At 41.9% G+C, this 18,448-nt stretch overlaps 1 protein-coding gene across 8 annotated transcripts in view; it reads right to left on the bottom strand.

Annotated features, from left to right (window-relative positions):
- The window catches only part of TENM4 (teneurin transmembrane protein 4), a 1,535,416-nt gene that overhangs the window by 61,384 nt on the left and 1,455,584 nt on the right, over window positions 1-18,448 (bottom strand). For 7 of the 8 annotated variants that reach the window (XM_088159253.1, XM_088159247.1, XM_088159248.1 and 4 more), the window contains 5 exons: window positions 15,021-15,282; window positions 9,114-9,381; window positions 6,946-7,089; window positions 5,680-5,929; window positions 3,633-3,653 (listed from right to left, as the gene is read on the bottom strand). In XM_088159253.1, the coding sequence (XP_088015379.1) occupies window positions 3,633-3,653; window positions 5,680-5,929; window positions 6,946-7,089; window positions 9,114-9,381; window positions 15,021-15,282 (945 nt within the window). The remainder of the gene's footprint in view (window positions 1-3,632; window positions 3,654-5,679; window positions 5,930-6,945; window positions 7,090-9,113; window positions 9,382-15,020; window positions 15,283-18,448) is intronic. The other variant, XM_088159254.1, reaches the window with a different exon arrangement.

Raw genomic sequence — 18,448 nt, forward strand, 5'->3', positions numbered from 1 at the left:
TCAATAGGCAAATCCAAGTGGTAAATTGGACTGGGCTGAACAGCAACTGAAATAAATATGCCTGGGGTGAAGCAGAGAAGACTTTTTTTCCCCTTTCATCCTCTCATATTTCTCAGCTAGGTAACAGTCCAAAACAAAAGACAAGACTTTCTACTATTCAAAAGACTTGATTGGTTATACTATGTGTAGCCTTAGAACATTTATCCCCCATATTGGCACTGCCACTAGAAAATGACTGTGGAGGAAGAACTGATTTCCATTCGGAGCATTCCTTGAGCTATTACAGATTTTTAGAAGAAAACCTGAGCAATGCATTGATATTTTAAATCCCCTGAAGCAACAACAGTGAAGTTGCAGTGATGGGATGGGCTGGACACTAGCCAAGAACTGACACTCTGATAGGTATTAGAGGGCATGATGGTGTAGTCACTGGGAATGAGAACAGTTTCATGGTTCTGCAAGCCAAAGTGAAATGGAGGTGACACTGTTTCCCTGTATACTTGTGACACAGTGATGTGCTGGGAAAGCACAGGGAAATCTTCCAAGTCCACAGCGATCCCACTTGTTTGGGGTTGTGTATAGTCTCATCCATACATCTGCCTTCTCCCTTTTATCATTCTCATTGTTTGGACAGGATACTGCCAGTACCATTTAGGCAGCTCTGCAGGTATGTTAAGAGATTCAGACTCTATTTTAAGGTGTTTGTGTTTTATGTGATTCCTTACACACACGCATGGGGAAGAAACAGGAAGAAACAATGTTGGGTGAGCTGGCAGAGGCATGAGGCTTGGATTGTGGATTGCTTCAGTTGTACTATGATATATGCACAGCTTTGAACAAAGGCTGGTATTCTCCCTTTGGGCACAGACCCCATGTTTTGGAGGAGCCCTAGGAAGGAACCTCCTGCTCCAGAGTGGGAAGCCAGTCTCTAAGGAATAGTGATGAGAAAAGGGAAATGGTCCCTTTTTTCAACAGGTTCCCTACAAAACATCAGCACAGCAGACTGCACCTTTCTATTGGTTTCTGTAAAATGCCAAAGGATTAATATCACCAAGCTTTAGATGGTTACGAAGTGGATGCTCACATCAGAGCTGGTTGCCTTAATTCCCTTTACAAGCAGTGGAGAGAAATACCAGCTTTTGGGGTAGGACTTGTCTGATTATTTTCAACATTTATCTTACAAGGTGAACTGTATCTTAGTTTCTCAAATGCAAGGGCATCTATCACCTCCTCAAAGGATAACTTCTGTTACTGGTAACTGTACAGCTCTGGTTCTCACTGTGGTCAACAGACAGGAGCAGTCACACCAACAAAATTAGTTACCCACAATTATTGACCTGGATAAGCCCCTGGGGCTTCTTTGGATCTGATGTCTCTGTTTAAGGACACAAAATCACCTCTTCTGTGCCAGCTACCCACTTCCCCTCTGAGCCTTGCTGGCCATGTACATTTGCTGGTGACTAAAGAACTACCAAATTCCTGCAGCCAGAAGTATTTTGTTCAGTGAGGCTGTGTTTCCATGGCTCCATGCTAAGCACCCTGCAGCTCAGAACCAGAGGATTTAATTGTAGCTTGTGTGAGATACTGGTCTGTTTTCCCTGGGTGACATTCAATAGATTAATACCTAAGGAGGCCACACAGTGCAGGGAGCTGAATTTACACTTGGTCTTTTAGTGTTTGCAGTTTGTGTGTGATGCCCAAAGCTCTTCTAGTGTGACACGCTAGACAATAAAACTTTATAGCAATGCCATAAGCCAAGCCAGAGACTGCAAGGGACTTTTTATCTGATCCTAGGGCTGTTTGCTGAGACACCTCTCTTTGTCACTAATTGTAGACTTTTCTCTACAGTATGAATGGAAACAAGAAAAGAATTTAAATTAATTTAATTAACTGAGGCAGCTTTAGCATACAGATTTTCCAAACCACTAAGATTCAGCCCTGTGGATCCCACCCTTTGCACCACTGCTGGTCGCTGCTGTCAAGCTTAGGACTTTCTGGAGTTCAAAGCACTGGAGCTTTAGCTGAGACTACACCCACACATTTCCGAGGGTCAGGAGCAAAGAGACCTCTCCTAGCAAGAAGTATTAAAGCAAATTAAAGCAAATGTCACAGAACAGGCACTAACAGATGGGTGACTCCTTCAATGCAGTCACAGACAGGAATATTTGATCTGGACCTCCTCACCTGCCTCCTCCCTCCCTGATCCCCTTTGGGCTACACTGAAGCAGGCATGTCTTGGATTTCTTTCACTTAATTTTTTAGGTTTTAGGAACTGCCTAAAGGCTAAAGCCCTACCAACTTTGCTTGCCAATCTGCAGCGTTTGGGGCCAGTCCGTAGATCTTCCTTCAGTTACTGCTTTCATACACAAAACCTCTTCTCATAACAGGTATCCAGCTTTTGCCCTTCACTGTCAAAGCAGATGCACTTTAGTGGCTGTGTATTTCTTGGGCATTAGGGATACAACCTGGCTGTTCCAAAGAGAAATGAATTCTTCTGTAGCCTTCAAATGATGTGAAAGAGTAGTTGGGGGCCTGGAACTCAGCCTGATGAGGACAATCAGTGAAAAGGTCTTTGGTACCAACCTCCCAGCCCTGCTAATAGATGCTTTGGGCCAGTCCACTATACTGTGAAGCTCTGCCCTTCGTTATTGTTCTGGCAATAGGATAAAAAATCAGTTTCTACTCCATTTCATTTTCAGGCATGCAGATGAAAGAACATTTCTGGTTTAGCATAGCCTCTATGAAGTAAAAAAAATAGTAAATGAAAAGCATGTAGCAAGAAAAATTCCCAATCCCAAATGCAAAAGAAAGCTAAACACACATACACAAAAATCCCAACTCCACACAGTCTAAGCTTCTGCTTTAGAAAAGCAACCAGGGAGAAGGATAGGAAACTTGTCAGAGTCAGAGAAGTCCTTGCAAACACAGGCAGTGACAGGAAGTTGACATCTCCTGGAATGCAACTGATTGGATCAAACCCACTGAAACTCCAGTGAACCCAAGTGACAAATATTCTTAGTGACAAAGCTCCAATTTAGGAGTCTCTCTTTAATCTTGTTTTCTTGTCTTTACTCTTTTATTGCATTTCCTGGATAAGGTTCTGAGTTGCACTACCTCCTATTTCAGCCTGACAGACTTTCACGTGTCAAAGCTCTCTATGAAAGCTCAGACTGGAAAATGTTACAAAAACTAACTTCCCTGGGTGGGTGATGCTGGGGCACATTGGGATCTTCATTATGCCTGTTAAACCCCCCAAACTCAAATGAAGGCTTTTCACTGTATGAGAATTATTTTTCCTTCCTAGCTGTTTCTGTGATCTGTATCCTGATGCTGTTCTCATTTTACTTCCTTCGTTAATTTCCACCCATTTTTCTTCCCCCCCCTCCTCCTGTTACCTTGCTTCTCATGCCTGTACTTGCCCTGTCTCCAGCTATAACAGCTCATGCAGAAGCTTGCATGGCTCACATGGTGATTAATGGCTTCCAGTTCTGATGACTGATTGCCTACGCCAGTTTTAATCACGCCAGTTTCATTTGCTATTGAATCATCTGGAAATGGCACTTGTGGCTCACTGTGTAACAACATGCAACAAGACAGGGAGCAGCATAAGAATTCTCCACTGGTTGGCTTACCTATGTCTGAAATCTTTATTTCTGACAGAAGACAGGAAAGCAGGGAATAGAAGAAAGAATGAGGTGTTAGCAGCTCAGTTCGATGCATTATTAGCAGATTGAAAACTTGACAGTAACTGTATCATACAATGCAATAATAAATAAAGAGTTAGCTGGAATGACACTGATGTATTTTATATTGGATATTACTTGGCAGTGAGCTCACTTATGTACTGCTGCATATCACAAAGGAAGTGTGATCTCACCTGCTTGGAGTTATTCACTCACACAAGAGATAGGACCATCAGACTTTATCTATCATTCAGTGCAGCAATGAGCTAAATAGATGGAGATGCAGATACCTTTACAGTTCTTTTTCACCCTCAAAGCAACACCTTGTGATTTACAAAGATAACTTAAGAGTTGCAGTTACAGGTGGCAGTTCATTGCCGTAACCTCGTGAACTCCAGCCCCGAGGACTGAAATTATGTCAAGCTGGACATTTTTCACAGGTCTAAGTTACACACCCAGCTGCAGCTCTCTTTGACCCACAATGCATTTGCTTTCCAGAACACTACGCTCCAAAGCTACCCCTGCAAATAAACCTTGGAGCCAAACAGCGAGGGTGTTAATCTCAAAGGAGATGCTGATTTGAGAAGACACAAGCAAACTCCATCTAGTCCAAAAGCAATGGCTTTTCTCCACAGCTTTTAGCCAGCCGACATCTGAACCCACTTACTTTATAGCACACCAGAGTGAAGAAATGTTTATTAGATCCAGTAACCTGAGTGTTTGCACAGATGAAGCAGCAATCGTTGCAGCAGATTTAACTCTGGAGTAAATTTAACTCTGCGGCTCTACACAACAGCCAGCAAGGCTACTCTGTCAAGGCTTCCAATTTTCTCTTCCTCAAGGAGGAAATACTTTGCAAAACCTCTGTTTGGTCTGGTATTTCCACTGACAATGAAACAGGGACTGGGTTTTCAAAACTGTACTTCTGGGAAAGAGATATTAATCCTACTCTGTTGCAATGGGATTTGGGCTCACCTAGGCTCTTCTGGAAATCTCACCTTTGGTCATTAAAATAACTTTCTGGCACTGGAAGCATATTACACTCTAATGAGGACCAGGTCTGAAGGTTTATCCCAGCTTCCCACCTTACAAACATGAGAGATACTGTGTTCTCATGGAACAGAATAGCAAAAATGAAGTTCTTGCTTCCTTCCTTGAAAGGTGCCCCAGCCCTCTGAGGTGTACATACCAAGGCAGCTATTCTGTAAGTGCCAGCCTTCTGGTGGCTGTCTGGATTTATTTTTTTCCATACACCGTGATCTACAAGGATGGTTCTGAGTGCCAAATAAGACTTTTGGTGAGGTCTAATGACCATGGCATGTTTGTGCACGATGGACTAAGGGGATCTTGCACAAATTTGGCTGCAGTCCTTGCAGAAATTCCCCTTCCTTGTTATTTCTCCTGGTGTATTTTTTCCTTTGCTTTCTAGCGTTAAAAGGAAACTCTCCACTTACTTCCAGATGCTCCATCTGCATGTTCAGCCTGACACTGCTGCTCAGTTGGGAACTGAGGGGGGGCTGCTACAGCTGTCCCCTCAAAAAAGAACTAGAAAACCCCAGTCTGTGACTGCCTAGAGTGATCATCTTTTCTAAATTATGAGTGATTATCAGTCCTGATTCACCTCTACATATCATCAGTGCTGTGTCCTTTCAAGTTTAGGTTATCTCAGAGGCTGCTTGTTAATTTCCAGCATTCCCACTGGTTTCTGACTACAGGAAAAGGCAGACATCAGCACAGTCTGATTCAGCAGCACAGAAATGTGTCAATATTTTTGGCGTGTGATTCAGTTCTGGAAGAACTCACTAGGCCTGTGTTTCTCTGGTGTAAATCAAAGTCAGCAGAGTTGCAGAAGAGGCAGATCCAGACAGCTTTTTCTCTGTTTTGCTGTGTTGTTTGCTTTTTTTTAAAAGAGTTCTGCTGATTTTTCTTTTGGGTACCTAGGATTTCTGCAGAACTTAAGAACATTACTCTAATGGCCACATTCAGCACAGAGTACCTCAGCTCCAGTATGTTGGTGACATTGCCAGAGGGAAAGATCCTTCGGATGTAGTTGAAATCTCCAACATAAAGACTTCCATCAGACCCACATGTTAGGGCAACAGGAGCCAGGAGTTTGTTTCCATCTGCCAGACCATTGCAGCTTGGACAAGAAATGCTCCGTCTGCGGCCATTGCCCATAATGCTTCCAATTACAGGCGGCTGCTGGGAAATGAACTGGTTTTCCCCATTTCCTTTATGCAAGATGCCTAGAGAGAGAGAGAAAACAGTATTATGGAAATGAAAAAAATGGGGAGACTGAGATCAAAGGGAGCACAAACTGGCAATGCTGCATGCTAGCTGGGGCATCTGTTAAGTAGCAAGAAGGTTTATCATCTTTCATAGTATTGTTTTGCAATAGTTTCAAATGAGGAGCCTCTCTTCTGAAGTAAATATTTTTTTAGATCCATTAGATTCACAGAAGGAAAATATGTAGGGAGAACAAGACTATCTTTACCTTTGAATGAAATCCACTTTTCAGCATCTTATGAATTTTTACCTGCCCTCTCTGTTCCTCCTTGCCCAGTAATTTGCTGTCTACTAGGTTAAAAAAATAAAGAAATTACATAGCTCATGGAAAAGTAAGGGCCAGGAAGACTATGGGACATTCTCTAGAGAAATGTTTCATCTGCAAAGTTTTAGAGGAGCTCTGCCTATTTTCCTTCCAAGTGTAGTGCTCTCAGCAGTGATGTGGGCTGAATTAGATGTTTGCTCCCATACCACTATTATGTAAAGGGACACAGTGCTTCTACCTTTGAACATGTTCTGATCAACTTTTAAGCCTCGCTACTGCAGTCCTCAGCAGTCTTCAAGGACTCTGGAACCTTCCATTCTCCCTTAGGACCTATGAAGCCTCTTGTTTTGCAAGTACACTTGGCACATTGGAGGATGCCTCTGGGTGGATTTATGCTTAGTGACAGCTCCAATCTGAATAGGCTCCCCTTCGTTATTTTAGGAATACTTTTCTTGTTAATATCCTTCTTTTACAACACTACAAAGTTGAGCTGACATTCAACTACTTCACGATGGCCAGCCTCTTTTACATTTTGCACACCAAATTGCTTCTAAATGTAGGTTACTCAAAATAATTTGTTAGTAAAATACACGGGAGAGCACATGTGTTGGTTAGGTTTCCTTCCTTCCTTTTTCTTGAATTCTTAGTGGTGAGGAGCAACTAGGTCCTGCAATGCTGTACTATTCCTGTTATGTGTTACAGACAACCTACCACTTTGTATGTTGAGGGCATGGTGTTTATCCAGGGACCATCCTCCAAGTTTGGAAGCATCGATTTCATAACCCTGAAGCACAGCTGTCCTCTTCTCCCATAGGATTAAGTCTGGACAGGATTCATACTCATAACCTACTGAAACTGTGAAGAAGAGAGAAACAAAAGACTCCTTAGATTAGCAACCCAGAAATGCAGTGCCAGCACGCACAGAGTCACAATTGAGCAGGGGTAAGAACATTTCTACAGAAAATTGCTAATTTAATTGAAAATGTCATCATCATAATGCACAATCCTAATATTTTTTCTCTTAAAAGTCTATTCTGCATTTAAAAAGGTCAATTAAAATTTAAAAAGGTCACCGACGCCCTTGTAGGTGTTGGATGAATGTGCTAAAAATTTAAAAGACGCTGTTGTAATGGTATAATGGATATTAAGATTGGGACTCGATCTCCAGAAGTCCCTTACTACTCAGGGTATTCTATGACTTGAGAGTAAATCAGTGCTGGAGTCTCAGATGAGAGAATTTTACCCCTATCTATTTTCTTTGATCAAAGAGTGCATGCCAGGAACTTGATCTTGATTATGATCTTTCTTGGAAGGTAAAGACTTTCACAATTCATGCATGGGGCAGTGAGTCTCTCAGAGGCAGCAGTCTCAACCAGGTTGACTTGTGGTCATTGTTAATGTCAAAAGTTTGCTTGCCATGATGTCTAATCAGAGCCTTTCAGGAGTAACTCCACTGAACACGCTGGAGTTGCTTAAAATTATGTCAGCAGAAGGAAAATTATGTTTTGGACAGAATAATAATAATTCCTTTACGATTTTCTCAGAAGAAGCAGGACCATTTTCATTGGTCTGCTTTTCTTCTAATCTTTACAGCTGAAGCAGAGCAGAACTGCAACTTTCACACAAATGAAAAGTAATTACATAGATTTTTTTTTTTACTAGATAGAAAAAAAAAGTCTGATCTTACAAGTTTACCAGCCTCTTTGAAAAGTGCTGAGCACTGAGAGAACTCAGGATTTGCCACCAAACACAGCCTTTTGCAGATTGCATCAGAAAAAGGTATCAGTTAAGATACGAAAGGTCAATATTTTCCACTGTTCTGGAGGTGAGAATCATTGAAGGCATGAATGCTGATGTCCTTAGACCTGCTTGGGTAGTCTGGAGCTGCAGAGTTGTTTCATGGAGCACTCCAAGACCCACTGATGATCTAGCATCTTTAAGAGCATGCACACAGAATCCTTCAGGATATGCTACCAGGACACATTTCTCAGCGTGGTCCCTGAGCTGGGTAAGGCTCAGCAGAGTCTCAGAGCCTTCTCAAGGCAGCTGAGCCTGAGTGAGAGGAGAAAGGCACCTATTCTTACTCCTGGAAAACCAGGCATCCTGCAACTCCTTTAACAAGACTTATCTTCAGTTGAGCTATGAGGCATCAGTGAACCATCCTTCTGTCAACAGGAGCTGTATTTGATAATTTGGGATCTCTCCCACTTTGCTGGCATCATTGCCTGGCAGCCTGAAAGGTCTAGTCTAGACGCAGATGAAGACCTGTAACTGAATGTCCACTTGGTGTTGACAGATGGGAACCAATCACTGCAGAACTGCATTACCTCTGCTCACTAAACACCCAGTATGGGATAGCATTCTTGAATGGGTAATGAAGGGGAAACTAAGATTAGACCAATCCTGAAGGTCAGGCACAAGGAGTAGTGGCAATCAGGGCTCTGTCCTAGGGATTCCTTTCAAAGGAGTGTTGACAGTTTTTGGCTGTAGGTGAGAGGCAGCTAAATGCTTCTAGTCCCAGTTAACTCCTTCTGTATGAATTTGATGGGAGCAGCTCAGGATGTACGTGCTGGGCCATGAGCCAGAGAACAGATAAGTGTTTGTATTCTGTCCTTGAAAGTGTTCAAGGCCAGGTTGGATGGGGCTCTGGGCAACCCGATCTAATGGGTGGCATCCCTGCCTGTGACTGGGGCACTGGAACTAATGGTCTTTAGATCCCTTTCAACCCAAACCATTCTGTGACTCATCTGCTGGGAATGTGTGCTGCAGTGAATCTGCAGGGACCATTTCATGTGTCTGCAGTCAGACCAAACTGATCTAGGTCTATCACTGCCACTTAGCTGCTTCTAAAAGGAGGCACAAACCCTGGGGTCACTTACCGAAGGCTTCTGAGAGCCCATACACCTTCTGGCTGTAGACATCTGTCTTGTCCCAGATGAAATAGTAGGACAGGTCCGGAGCCGCTGCAAACCACTTCCTGAAGAGGCGTCCCTCCACAGCCACCATGAGGTGGACTTTCATGAGGTTGAAGGGGATGGTGGGGTGGGTCATGCTGATCCTCAGCACTGATTTGTAGCCAGCTGTGCGACTGCTCAGGTAACTCACTTTTATTTTACTGCCGGAAACGTTAATCTCCTCTTGTAGAGCCTGTGGAAAAGCAATCCACGAGGTGTTAAATCAGCAGCAAGCAGACAGGAAAAGGCAGTGAAGCTGTAATTTATCAAACACACCTGTATAAAAGCTCTGGCAGGCATGTCTAAAAAGGCACCTAGTAGGCATCAAGTATGAAATCATATACATAACTTATTTCTGGAAGCTAAGGAATGTCTCCTGCCTTCTCCATCTCTGTTACATAGGAGAACAGGAGAACAAAGTGTCATATTAAGTCAGTGTTTACGAAGGGACTCACTCTTACAAGGAGTACCAGGACCCAGGGATAAAAGAGTCTGGGATCTCAGATAATTACAGCCCACCAGTTTAGCTTCCATTTTCTGTCTTTTATCATCATAGGTTTTAGAGGCCTCTAATTTTCGTCTCCTGGCTTCATTTTCCCAGTAAAACATCACGCCTTACTTGGCCTTAAGGATGTTTCTTGGTCCTGATCATAACATGCAATTCTCTCCAAGACATTAGTGAATCCTGACTCCACCCTCCCTCCTCTGACTAACCCATTTCTCCTTCTTTGAAACTGCTCCTCTCCTACCTCCCCTCTGACCCTCTTTACCTGATCTACCGTCTACCTCTAGTCGTTTTCTTAATCTGTGTTCTCACCCTTATTTTCTGACCTCACGTTTATTCCTACTTATTCTGGCACTTGCTTAAAATTCCTTTCCTTCTTACTTAAGTGATAGAACTGTTGGCCTGACCTGCCACCTACAGCTCCTTTCTCTTCCCTTGCATTCTTCCTTCTCTTTCTTTTCCAAACTCCTCTGTATTCTAAGTGAGTTGCTTCATTTGCACCTTCATCCGTAAGTGTGGGTTCTGACTGGCTGGGACAGTTATCTAACAGGTACCCATTACAGTACAAAACTTCAGAAAAGACTGAAGAAACATCAGAGAAAGCTTTTTCTGCTCTGAGAACAGACACGTCTCAACAAAGATGGAATTTTCAGCTAATTTACCTGCTAAACTATCACCAGGGCTTCTTCTTTTTTTTTTTTTAATGGAGAAATGCTCGGAAAGTTTATGAAAAGTGATACAAGTATATCCCTGACATGGTGCTGATCTTTCCATGCAAAATGCTAATAAAAAAATCTTAGGAGAAAAAATTGTCACTGTCAAGAAAACTTCACTCTTGGGTAGGCCCCCAACTTGGACATTTTTTGGCACAAGTCAGCAACCTCTGGTGAAGATTGAAAAATGAAGGTAGAAGTTTATCAGTGAGCTGGAAAGCCTGGTCTGCTAACAGGATGTGTTAAAAGGTCACAGCTGGCATAGTTCTCTCCTGTGGCACTTCTGAAGTTCTTCAGTGTGCTGGACCCTAAATGAGCTTGGAAAATACTTCCCTAGCAATAGTCATTCTGAATATTAAGGGTGGGGAAGCTTGAAGGTAGGTGGGTCAGGAGATCCACCCATCAGGTAGGGATCACATCCATCACAGTGTGATTCTTGGGGTGTCCTGTGCAGGGCCAGAAGCTGGACTCAATAATCCTTGTGAGTCCCTTCCCACTCAGGAGATTCTAGGATTCCATGATCCTTGTACCTTCCAAGTTATGTCACTCCTATACCCAGCTCCTTCAATGTGGGAGCAGCAAACTTCCCTGGCACAGTGAGTTGCTCAACTCTTACAGGTTTTTTGGTTAGTGTTACCAAAAATGACAAATCTTGTAACCTTCCCCCTGAAAATACCTCTTCTGAGATGCTATCCAAGGCCCAACACTTTTTCAAGTGATAACTAAAGCTCCAAGTGTTGCAGCACTTGAAAATGGACAAATCCAGCAATTAAAGCCCCATTTCATTGTGTTCATAAATATTTACCTTCTCTAATGCAGTCTTTTTAATTTACATATCTCAGTGTTTAGGAGGCTGAAATATGACAGAACTGGGAAAACCTAGGATTTTAAAAATATGTGAGATCAGCAACAAGCTGGATGGGGACCAGGCTCAATCAGAGCCAAACTGCAGTAAAGGTGGTCCCTTGTATCAAATCTGTCTTCATATGTAACCCCATTAGGCTAAAACCAGGCAAAAATAATTGTCAAGGAGATACTATTTGGAAAATCTGTTTCAGATCCTTATCAACAGTAATTATTTCTCTTTGTCCTGATCTATCTCTGCTGTCTACCATTCCAAAGAAAAGGTCAGCTCAATGCTGCCAAGGCAATGAGCAGCAGAAGGGGCTGTGTTTAAAGGTATCTGCTCAAAGAGAGGGTTCAAATAGTAATTCAGGTGATTCAAAATATATTTGTAGTTTGTAAGTGGTGACCAACTAGCAACAAAACACAGCACTGGTAGGGGGGTGTACAATTCACTGGGATAAAAGGAGGAAAACAAGCTTTAAAATAATCTGAATGTGCTAGAAGTAACGAGCTGAATTGTGTCCTTATTTCTATTTGATAATTGCTGTTTGGCCCAGACACATTCATATGCTGTGACTGCAGGCCTTGTGAAAGACTCTTAAGAGTTTATCCCAGACTAATCAATTTAATCTGCTCTTTTAAAGAGGTCCAGCCACAAGGCTAGGCAGCCAGAAGAGCTGCTTCTTTAGGCTAACTGGGGATTTACACAACGTAGCAATTTTCACTGTCATGTTCTCTTGGCTCTGTGGTGTTGATCTGTTCTTGTCTTAGTAGAATTTTTTCTACTTTTGGCATGAGACAGGGTTGGAAGTCTTGTTTCTGTTTGCTGGGTTACACATGTCACTTACAGCTACTCTTCACCCTGCCAGCAGATAGGCAAGGAACAGTTAATGTCTCTCTCTTTTTTTTTTTTTTTTCAGTAAGAGACTCAGAGAGAATTTTAAAAAAGAAACCCATTTAGAGTCTGATTCAGGGATTCAGGGGCCTTAACATAGACATCTAGTGCTTTTGAAACGTTCTGTGGTATCCAAAACTTAGGCAAGGGCATGATGTGGACCTTTGACATCTCTACCTTTCTGAAGCTACAGCTGGAGGCCTGAAGGAACATTTCAGGGCATCCTGAATGTCCCCAAATATGTCTATAGGTACTTGAATCAAATATTAAAAACGCACTACTAGGTTTTTTGAATGCATCCAGGTAGAGAGCACTGCATTTATTTGTTGGAGCTCATGAAGTTCTTATCTACCCACTTGTCAAAATCTCTTTCCTAGCTCTGCTATATACTTGTCACCTCCTCCCAGCTATGTGCTCACACCTTTTATATTTAACATTTCCCTCCTGAGAACTGTGTATTATAAAATGCAGCTGCAGGAAGGGACAACTAGGTTATTTTTTGTTGTATGTACATCCAGTAGAGAAATGAAAAGTAGTCCATTTCTGGACTGCAGTACAGTAAGGAGTTTGCCACAAATCAGATTCTCTTGTAAACTCCAGCACCACAAACTCTGTTGACCTTCAGCTGTCAGTATTTGAGGTGGAATATTGATTTACATGCTTTAGCTCAGACATATGGCACATAGGAAAAGCACTGTGTTTATCATGTAGGGGATTCATCTTATCTCAACTTAGGAACTTAAGTTAGGTGTCTCTGAACTGCTCTCTTAGGTCTTCCCTCCAGCTAACAGCAGATACCTTTAGAAGGTTGGTGTTGCCTTCTAAACTTAAGAATGGGATTCAATTCCAGTTGAAGGCATCTAAATCCAGATGTCAACTTATAAGTATGTTCATGTGCAGTAGGCATGTAAACATCAATTTCAGTCAGTGGAATCTGATACCATTGGTGTGAACCAGAAAGCTTCAAGATGGTCAGCTTAAGTGATGTGTAGGCTCCACTGATGTAGTGATTAGATTTCTGTCCCCTTAAATGGGAGCTTGGATATTTGGCACATATCCAGACAAGTGCACATGAACTCCTTATAATCTCAAAATTAATCTTTCTTATGTATTAGATACCATAACTGCAGGTTTCTAGTGGGATTTGGGATGTCCAAGTGATCTGCTATTCACAAGGATTCAGAAGATACAAGGCAGGACAGGGGGATCACTCTGGATTGGCAGTTGGAGGCCAAGCAGGATATCAGCAGGACATTTCAAATGGCACCAAATATCTTTGGTGAAGGTGGTAAAATACTGACACAGGTTGCCCAGAGAGATGGTAGATGCCCCATGCCCCATCCCTGGAAACATTCGAAGTCAGGCTGGATGGAGCTCTGAGCAGCCTGGTCTACTGGAAGGTGTTTGTGGTACCAAATAATGACTGAGGTTATGATCATAGTTGCACTGTATCAGATATTTGCTTTTTTCCAGGCAGCACTGACCATTACCTTTCATGGTGTTTGTTTATTTAATTAAAAAAATGTGGAAACCAAGATTCTGAACCAAGAATTTATAACATGATGGACTTTACAAGATACAGGACTTAATTAGTAATTATGCTGGGACAAACATGGTGACTGTAATTGGAAATTAGTGTGAGAAAGGATCATAAGACTCTGTCCAGAGGGAAAGGTAAAGAGACCACTGCTTTATTTGTTGCTAGGTTTAGTACCTGGTTTATTAAAATTAGAAGGCATAAAGTTGCTTCTTTCCTCATTAACGGTACTGCAACCCCAGTGGAGTACCATGCCGGAAGCACACAATTTATCTCTACACTTGTTATTTCCACCTTGGCAGATTATTGTCCCTAAAAGCAATACTCAGGACATGCCTGAATACTGGCATATAAAATCCAGAGAACAGCGTGTCCAAGATAGCAAATGTTGAATGCTGCTACATCCATATGTTTCAACAGAATTAGTGTTTTTAAGGAAAATTGGTAATTTGGTTCTTTGGACTATTCAGTTTAAAACACATCTTTCCATTTGACAAAATACTTTGATGCCACAGCAGATTGTTAAGGCTCTTTATCTGACTCACACTTCCTCAAAAAAAAAAAAAGAAAATGGGGATGAGAAATTAAAGGTAATCCTCTCACTCTGCTCATCTATTCCAAACGTCATGAAATACAGTAAAACTGAGCTGCTCTGCAGGTTGGCCCCTTCTCAGCTATCTGCTGGTTAACTGCATGTCTCAGCAGCTGTGTAGAGTGGGGGGGAGTGACTTCCAACCATGAAAAGGCTCACTCCAACACTCCACCACCAAGGTTCATAGTGCCCAGTGGGTGGAATTTGGGCCTGAGCAGAAGACAGGCATGAAAGCAAAGGAAGAGCATCAGCCTGGTACTGGGCATGTTGAATGCCAAAGGGCTGGCCAAGGGCTTGTTGACAGTCACACAAGGGTCCCAGCTCATGTGATGTCAGTTACAAGTGCTTTGCCTCCATCTCTCAGGGATAAGGGAAATCTGGTAATGCGAGTGCCTGGGAGTGAGAGCTTTTGTCAAATGTCTGAAAAATGGGGTAACAAATGGGGAATGCTTATTGTTAGGAAAGCATGGGAATAGTTGCATTTGTGCAGCTCAAGGCTGTCAAAAGAAGCACAGAAAGAAGATGGGGATGAGGAGGCACTGGCAGAGGTTGCCCAGAGAAACTGTGGATGCCCCAATCCCAATTCAATGCCAGGTTGAATGGGGCTCTGATCAACCTGGTCTAATGGAAGGTGTCCCTTCCTATGGCAGACGAGTTGGAACTACATGATTATTAAGATGCTTTCCAATCTAAACCATTCTATGATTTTATGAGTTATAGTCCCTCAGCTCAGATGGTTCATACCTGGATTTCAGGAACAATAGGACCTTTCTCTGAGCAGGAAGTTGCAAAAGCAGTGAGTGGAGATGGAGAGACCACAGGGTTGGGCCGGGCGAAGTTACTGAGGTCACAGCTTGGGATCTCATTCTCTTCGTGCCTCATGACTATGGTTTCCATCACAAAAAAGCGATCCCACGGCAACCACAGCGTGTGCTCCTGGGTGATGAAGGGAGCCCGCTCAAAGTGCAGGATAATGGAGATTCCACCAATGGTAACAAGATCAAAGCTGTTTTAAGAGATGGAATACAAAATTAGTGCAAAGACTACCCCATTTGTTTGTATCAAATTCCTAGCAAGGACCCCAGAAAAATAACTGCAAGAAATATCATCAGTCTCATTTTATGAACCTAAAATCTGCAGCTCAAATTGCCTTTACCTGAGAAACAGCAAATGTTGGATGCAGAAGTTCAAGCTCAGCTTTTTTGCACGTTGTTCTCATATATATTGAAATCATACCCATCCCCTTTTTGAAACATGTTTATCTCTGTTGGTGCTTTTTTAGCACCAACATATTTTGGCCATACACACTAATTTTCTTTTTTTTTTTTAAGTAGTTATTATCCAAACAAATGCACAGATTGGATCAATTCACATGATGAAATAAATTACTAGGAAAGTGGTTTCTCTGACACATCCCATATAAATTGTCTTGGCATCTCTGCTAACTTAACTAATGCCTGATGCAACCCAGGGAACACGGAGAGCCCAGTCATGGACTGAACCTAGTCTACTAGAAATTCATACAGAGCAGGGTGTCTGTGTGCCACAGCACTCAGCACATCAGCTTTTTTGACTTTCAATCATTTAGAGCAGGGCAGATGAATCACTGCCTATGGTCTCTGACTTCATCCTAAGCTGTCTCCAGCCAGGTGGCTTTTCTGCCTGTGTTAGTGTTGGATAACAGACAGCCTTCCAGAGCTGTGTCAAAAAATGATACCTTGATAAGGAGAATATTCTTCCTCTGGATGTAAGGATGTTGGGATAAGGTTCTGGTGGTTTTCTTAGTTTTGTACTTAAACTTCACATCTTGTCACAGATGGAGATTTTATCAAGTACCAGGGGGATATATCTACTATGTATAGACCAAAAAAAGAGGTGTTAAGTAAAAAATGTAAAGGATTTCAATAGAAATTGATGACCTCTTGTTTTTGCTCCTTTGTGTTTTTCTCACTGTCTCTTCGGTTGCAATGCCAAACATGTGCTTCAGGCAAAGAAAGTTCTCATCCCTGCTTCTCACTTTCATGCTTGGTACTGCTGTATGACACTCTCACTGAGAGTTTATGCCTGTGATCAGGCTCACTGGTTTCAGCACAGCTGCTCATGTGCTTAAAGAGCTATGAGCTTGAGTGCTTCTCTGCATGAGAACTGGGATCTGAAACACTCTGATTACCCAAAGCCAGACTTGATGCACCTTGTAAATATACGGTAAAGAAAGAAGGTGAAAAAAGTATCTAAAAATTATTTTTAAAAATTAATTGTGAGGCTTTCAGATTGGGTGCAAAAATCCCAGAGAAGCAACAATGGGCATGAACTATTTCTAAAAAAAGTCTTTGTCAAGCAATTTTTTGGGGGAACTTTTTTTACTTCATGGCGAATGGACTGAGGTGCTGTTTAGGAAACAGAATTATGAAAAGAAGGTTATTCATTAAAGACTGTTGAATTGAGTCCATGAGGGGAAGTAGAAAGCACTTCAAAAAGCCAAAGCCATGTTTATTCTACCACTCGAGTTGGGGCATCATGTTCCCAGACCTATGGAGCTTGGCTTGCAGCAGCCTGAGGAGTAACTTGCTGGTCCCTGCCAGCAAAGCTGCACAACGTTTGTACCCTGATGTGAATGTTTTTAACAGTCAATTAGCATTTGGCAAGTCCTTCAGCTGGGAGGGAGATGCTTGCTCTGCATGGATCCGGGCACGGAATGGGCCAACAGGAGGGAAGAAATAAACATTACAAATGATGCTCAACAAGTTTTTAGGCAAGTTGAAGAGGTTTTATTTGCAAACACCTCTGTTTCATCCCTTTGGCTTCACTGAGCCTGGATCAGGGATAGGAAGCTGGGGAATGCTGGGGGGAAACATCCTGGACTGTCCTGCATCCCCAAAACAGGATGCACAAGGGAAGGCAAAACCTTCATGTCAGGGTTCAGCAGCTGTGAAAACAGAACCATGCAGTATTTTTTAGCAAGCTGGTTTTCTCAGGGTCCCAGGGTGTAGCTTTAAAGTTACCTTGATGAACTGAACAAAAGGTAAACCCAAAATCAAACAGAAAAAAACAAACCAAAACCACCTCCTAGTTTCCCCCAATGAAATTAAATTTAACAAAAGGAAAACTGCCCAGGGATTGAAGGAAGGAGATAATTTTATTTCTGTTTTTGCTGTTCATCTCTGATGTATTTTTTATTACTCTGTAAAAATCATACTTGTTGTACAGTCATTTTGTTGTTTTTCTTTAAAGACTCTGGAGAGACAAGCCGAAGGATTAAATTATCTATTTATCCAAAGCAAGCTCAAAAAACAAAAACCCCATAGGAAAGTGTAACCCTTTCTCATCTCTTTTCTCTGAAAGTTCATGGTTTTGGTATTTCTAAGAAAGTTATGCCAAAGCTGCTGAATTCAATGTGGAAAAAGTCTGGAGACTTTCTTGCTGTTTTATTAACACTGTTCCTACAACCCAGGGATACTGAGGACTTGCAGCCTCTCTAAACTACCACTTTAATCAAATTTAAAGCTTTTTTTTAAAAAATACGGTTTATAATCTAGCACTGATACTTTGAACTGTCAGTTAACTTTGCTTTATGGAGAAATGCATACAACAGAGTAGTTTGAGAGTTGTCATTTTATAGTCATGCCTTGCTATATAAACAAAGTCTCTGTGGCAGTAATTAGGCTAAAAACACATGCAAGCCTTGAAGTTATAAAAGTTTTGCTCAGTCTAAGTCATGTGACTCAAACAGGACCAGAGTTTCACTATTTCAGCCTGTATCTGAGCAATGTAATAGAAAAGACCTGGAATAAAGTGAGGCCCCTTAGAGAGGTGAAAAATTTAGCTCACTGTAATTCTGAAACTGAAATTTTACTTACTCATTTGGAAATTTTATCATGCCAAAAAGAAACCCCAAAACCCCCAAACCTGGAGCAATAAAATCAGCTTAGGAACCAATCTAGCTAAACTTATGCAATTGTATCTTTAAATTCCCTTACTTTAAAACCCCAGTTATTTCCCTGCTATCAGTAAACTGATTTACTAAATCAATTTAAGGCAACTCAGCACACATTTTCAAGAATAGATATTCCTATGGTGAATATGCCAAATAATAAACCTGCTGAGTTTTATGCAGTTATCTCGTGACCCCTGGAACAAGGTAACTGCTTGCATATATGCTCCCATTTATTCTC

This window comes from Sturnus vulgaris, chromosome 2 (assembly GCF_052056855.1).
Source record: "Sturnus vulgaris isolate bStuVul1 chromosome 2, bStuVul1.hap1, whole genome shotgun sequence".
Lineage (NCBI taxonomy): Eukaryota > Metazoa > Chordata > Aves > Passeriformes > Sturnidae > Sturnus > Sturnus vulgaris.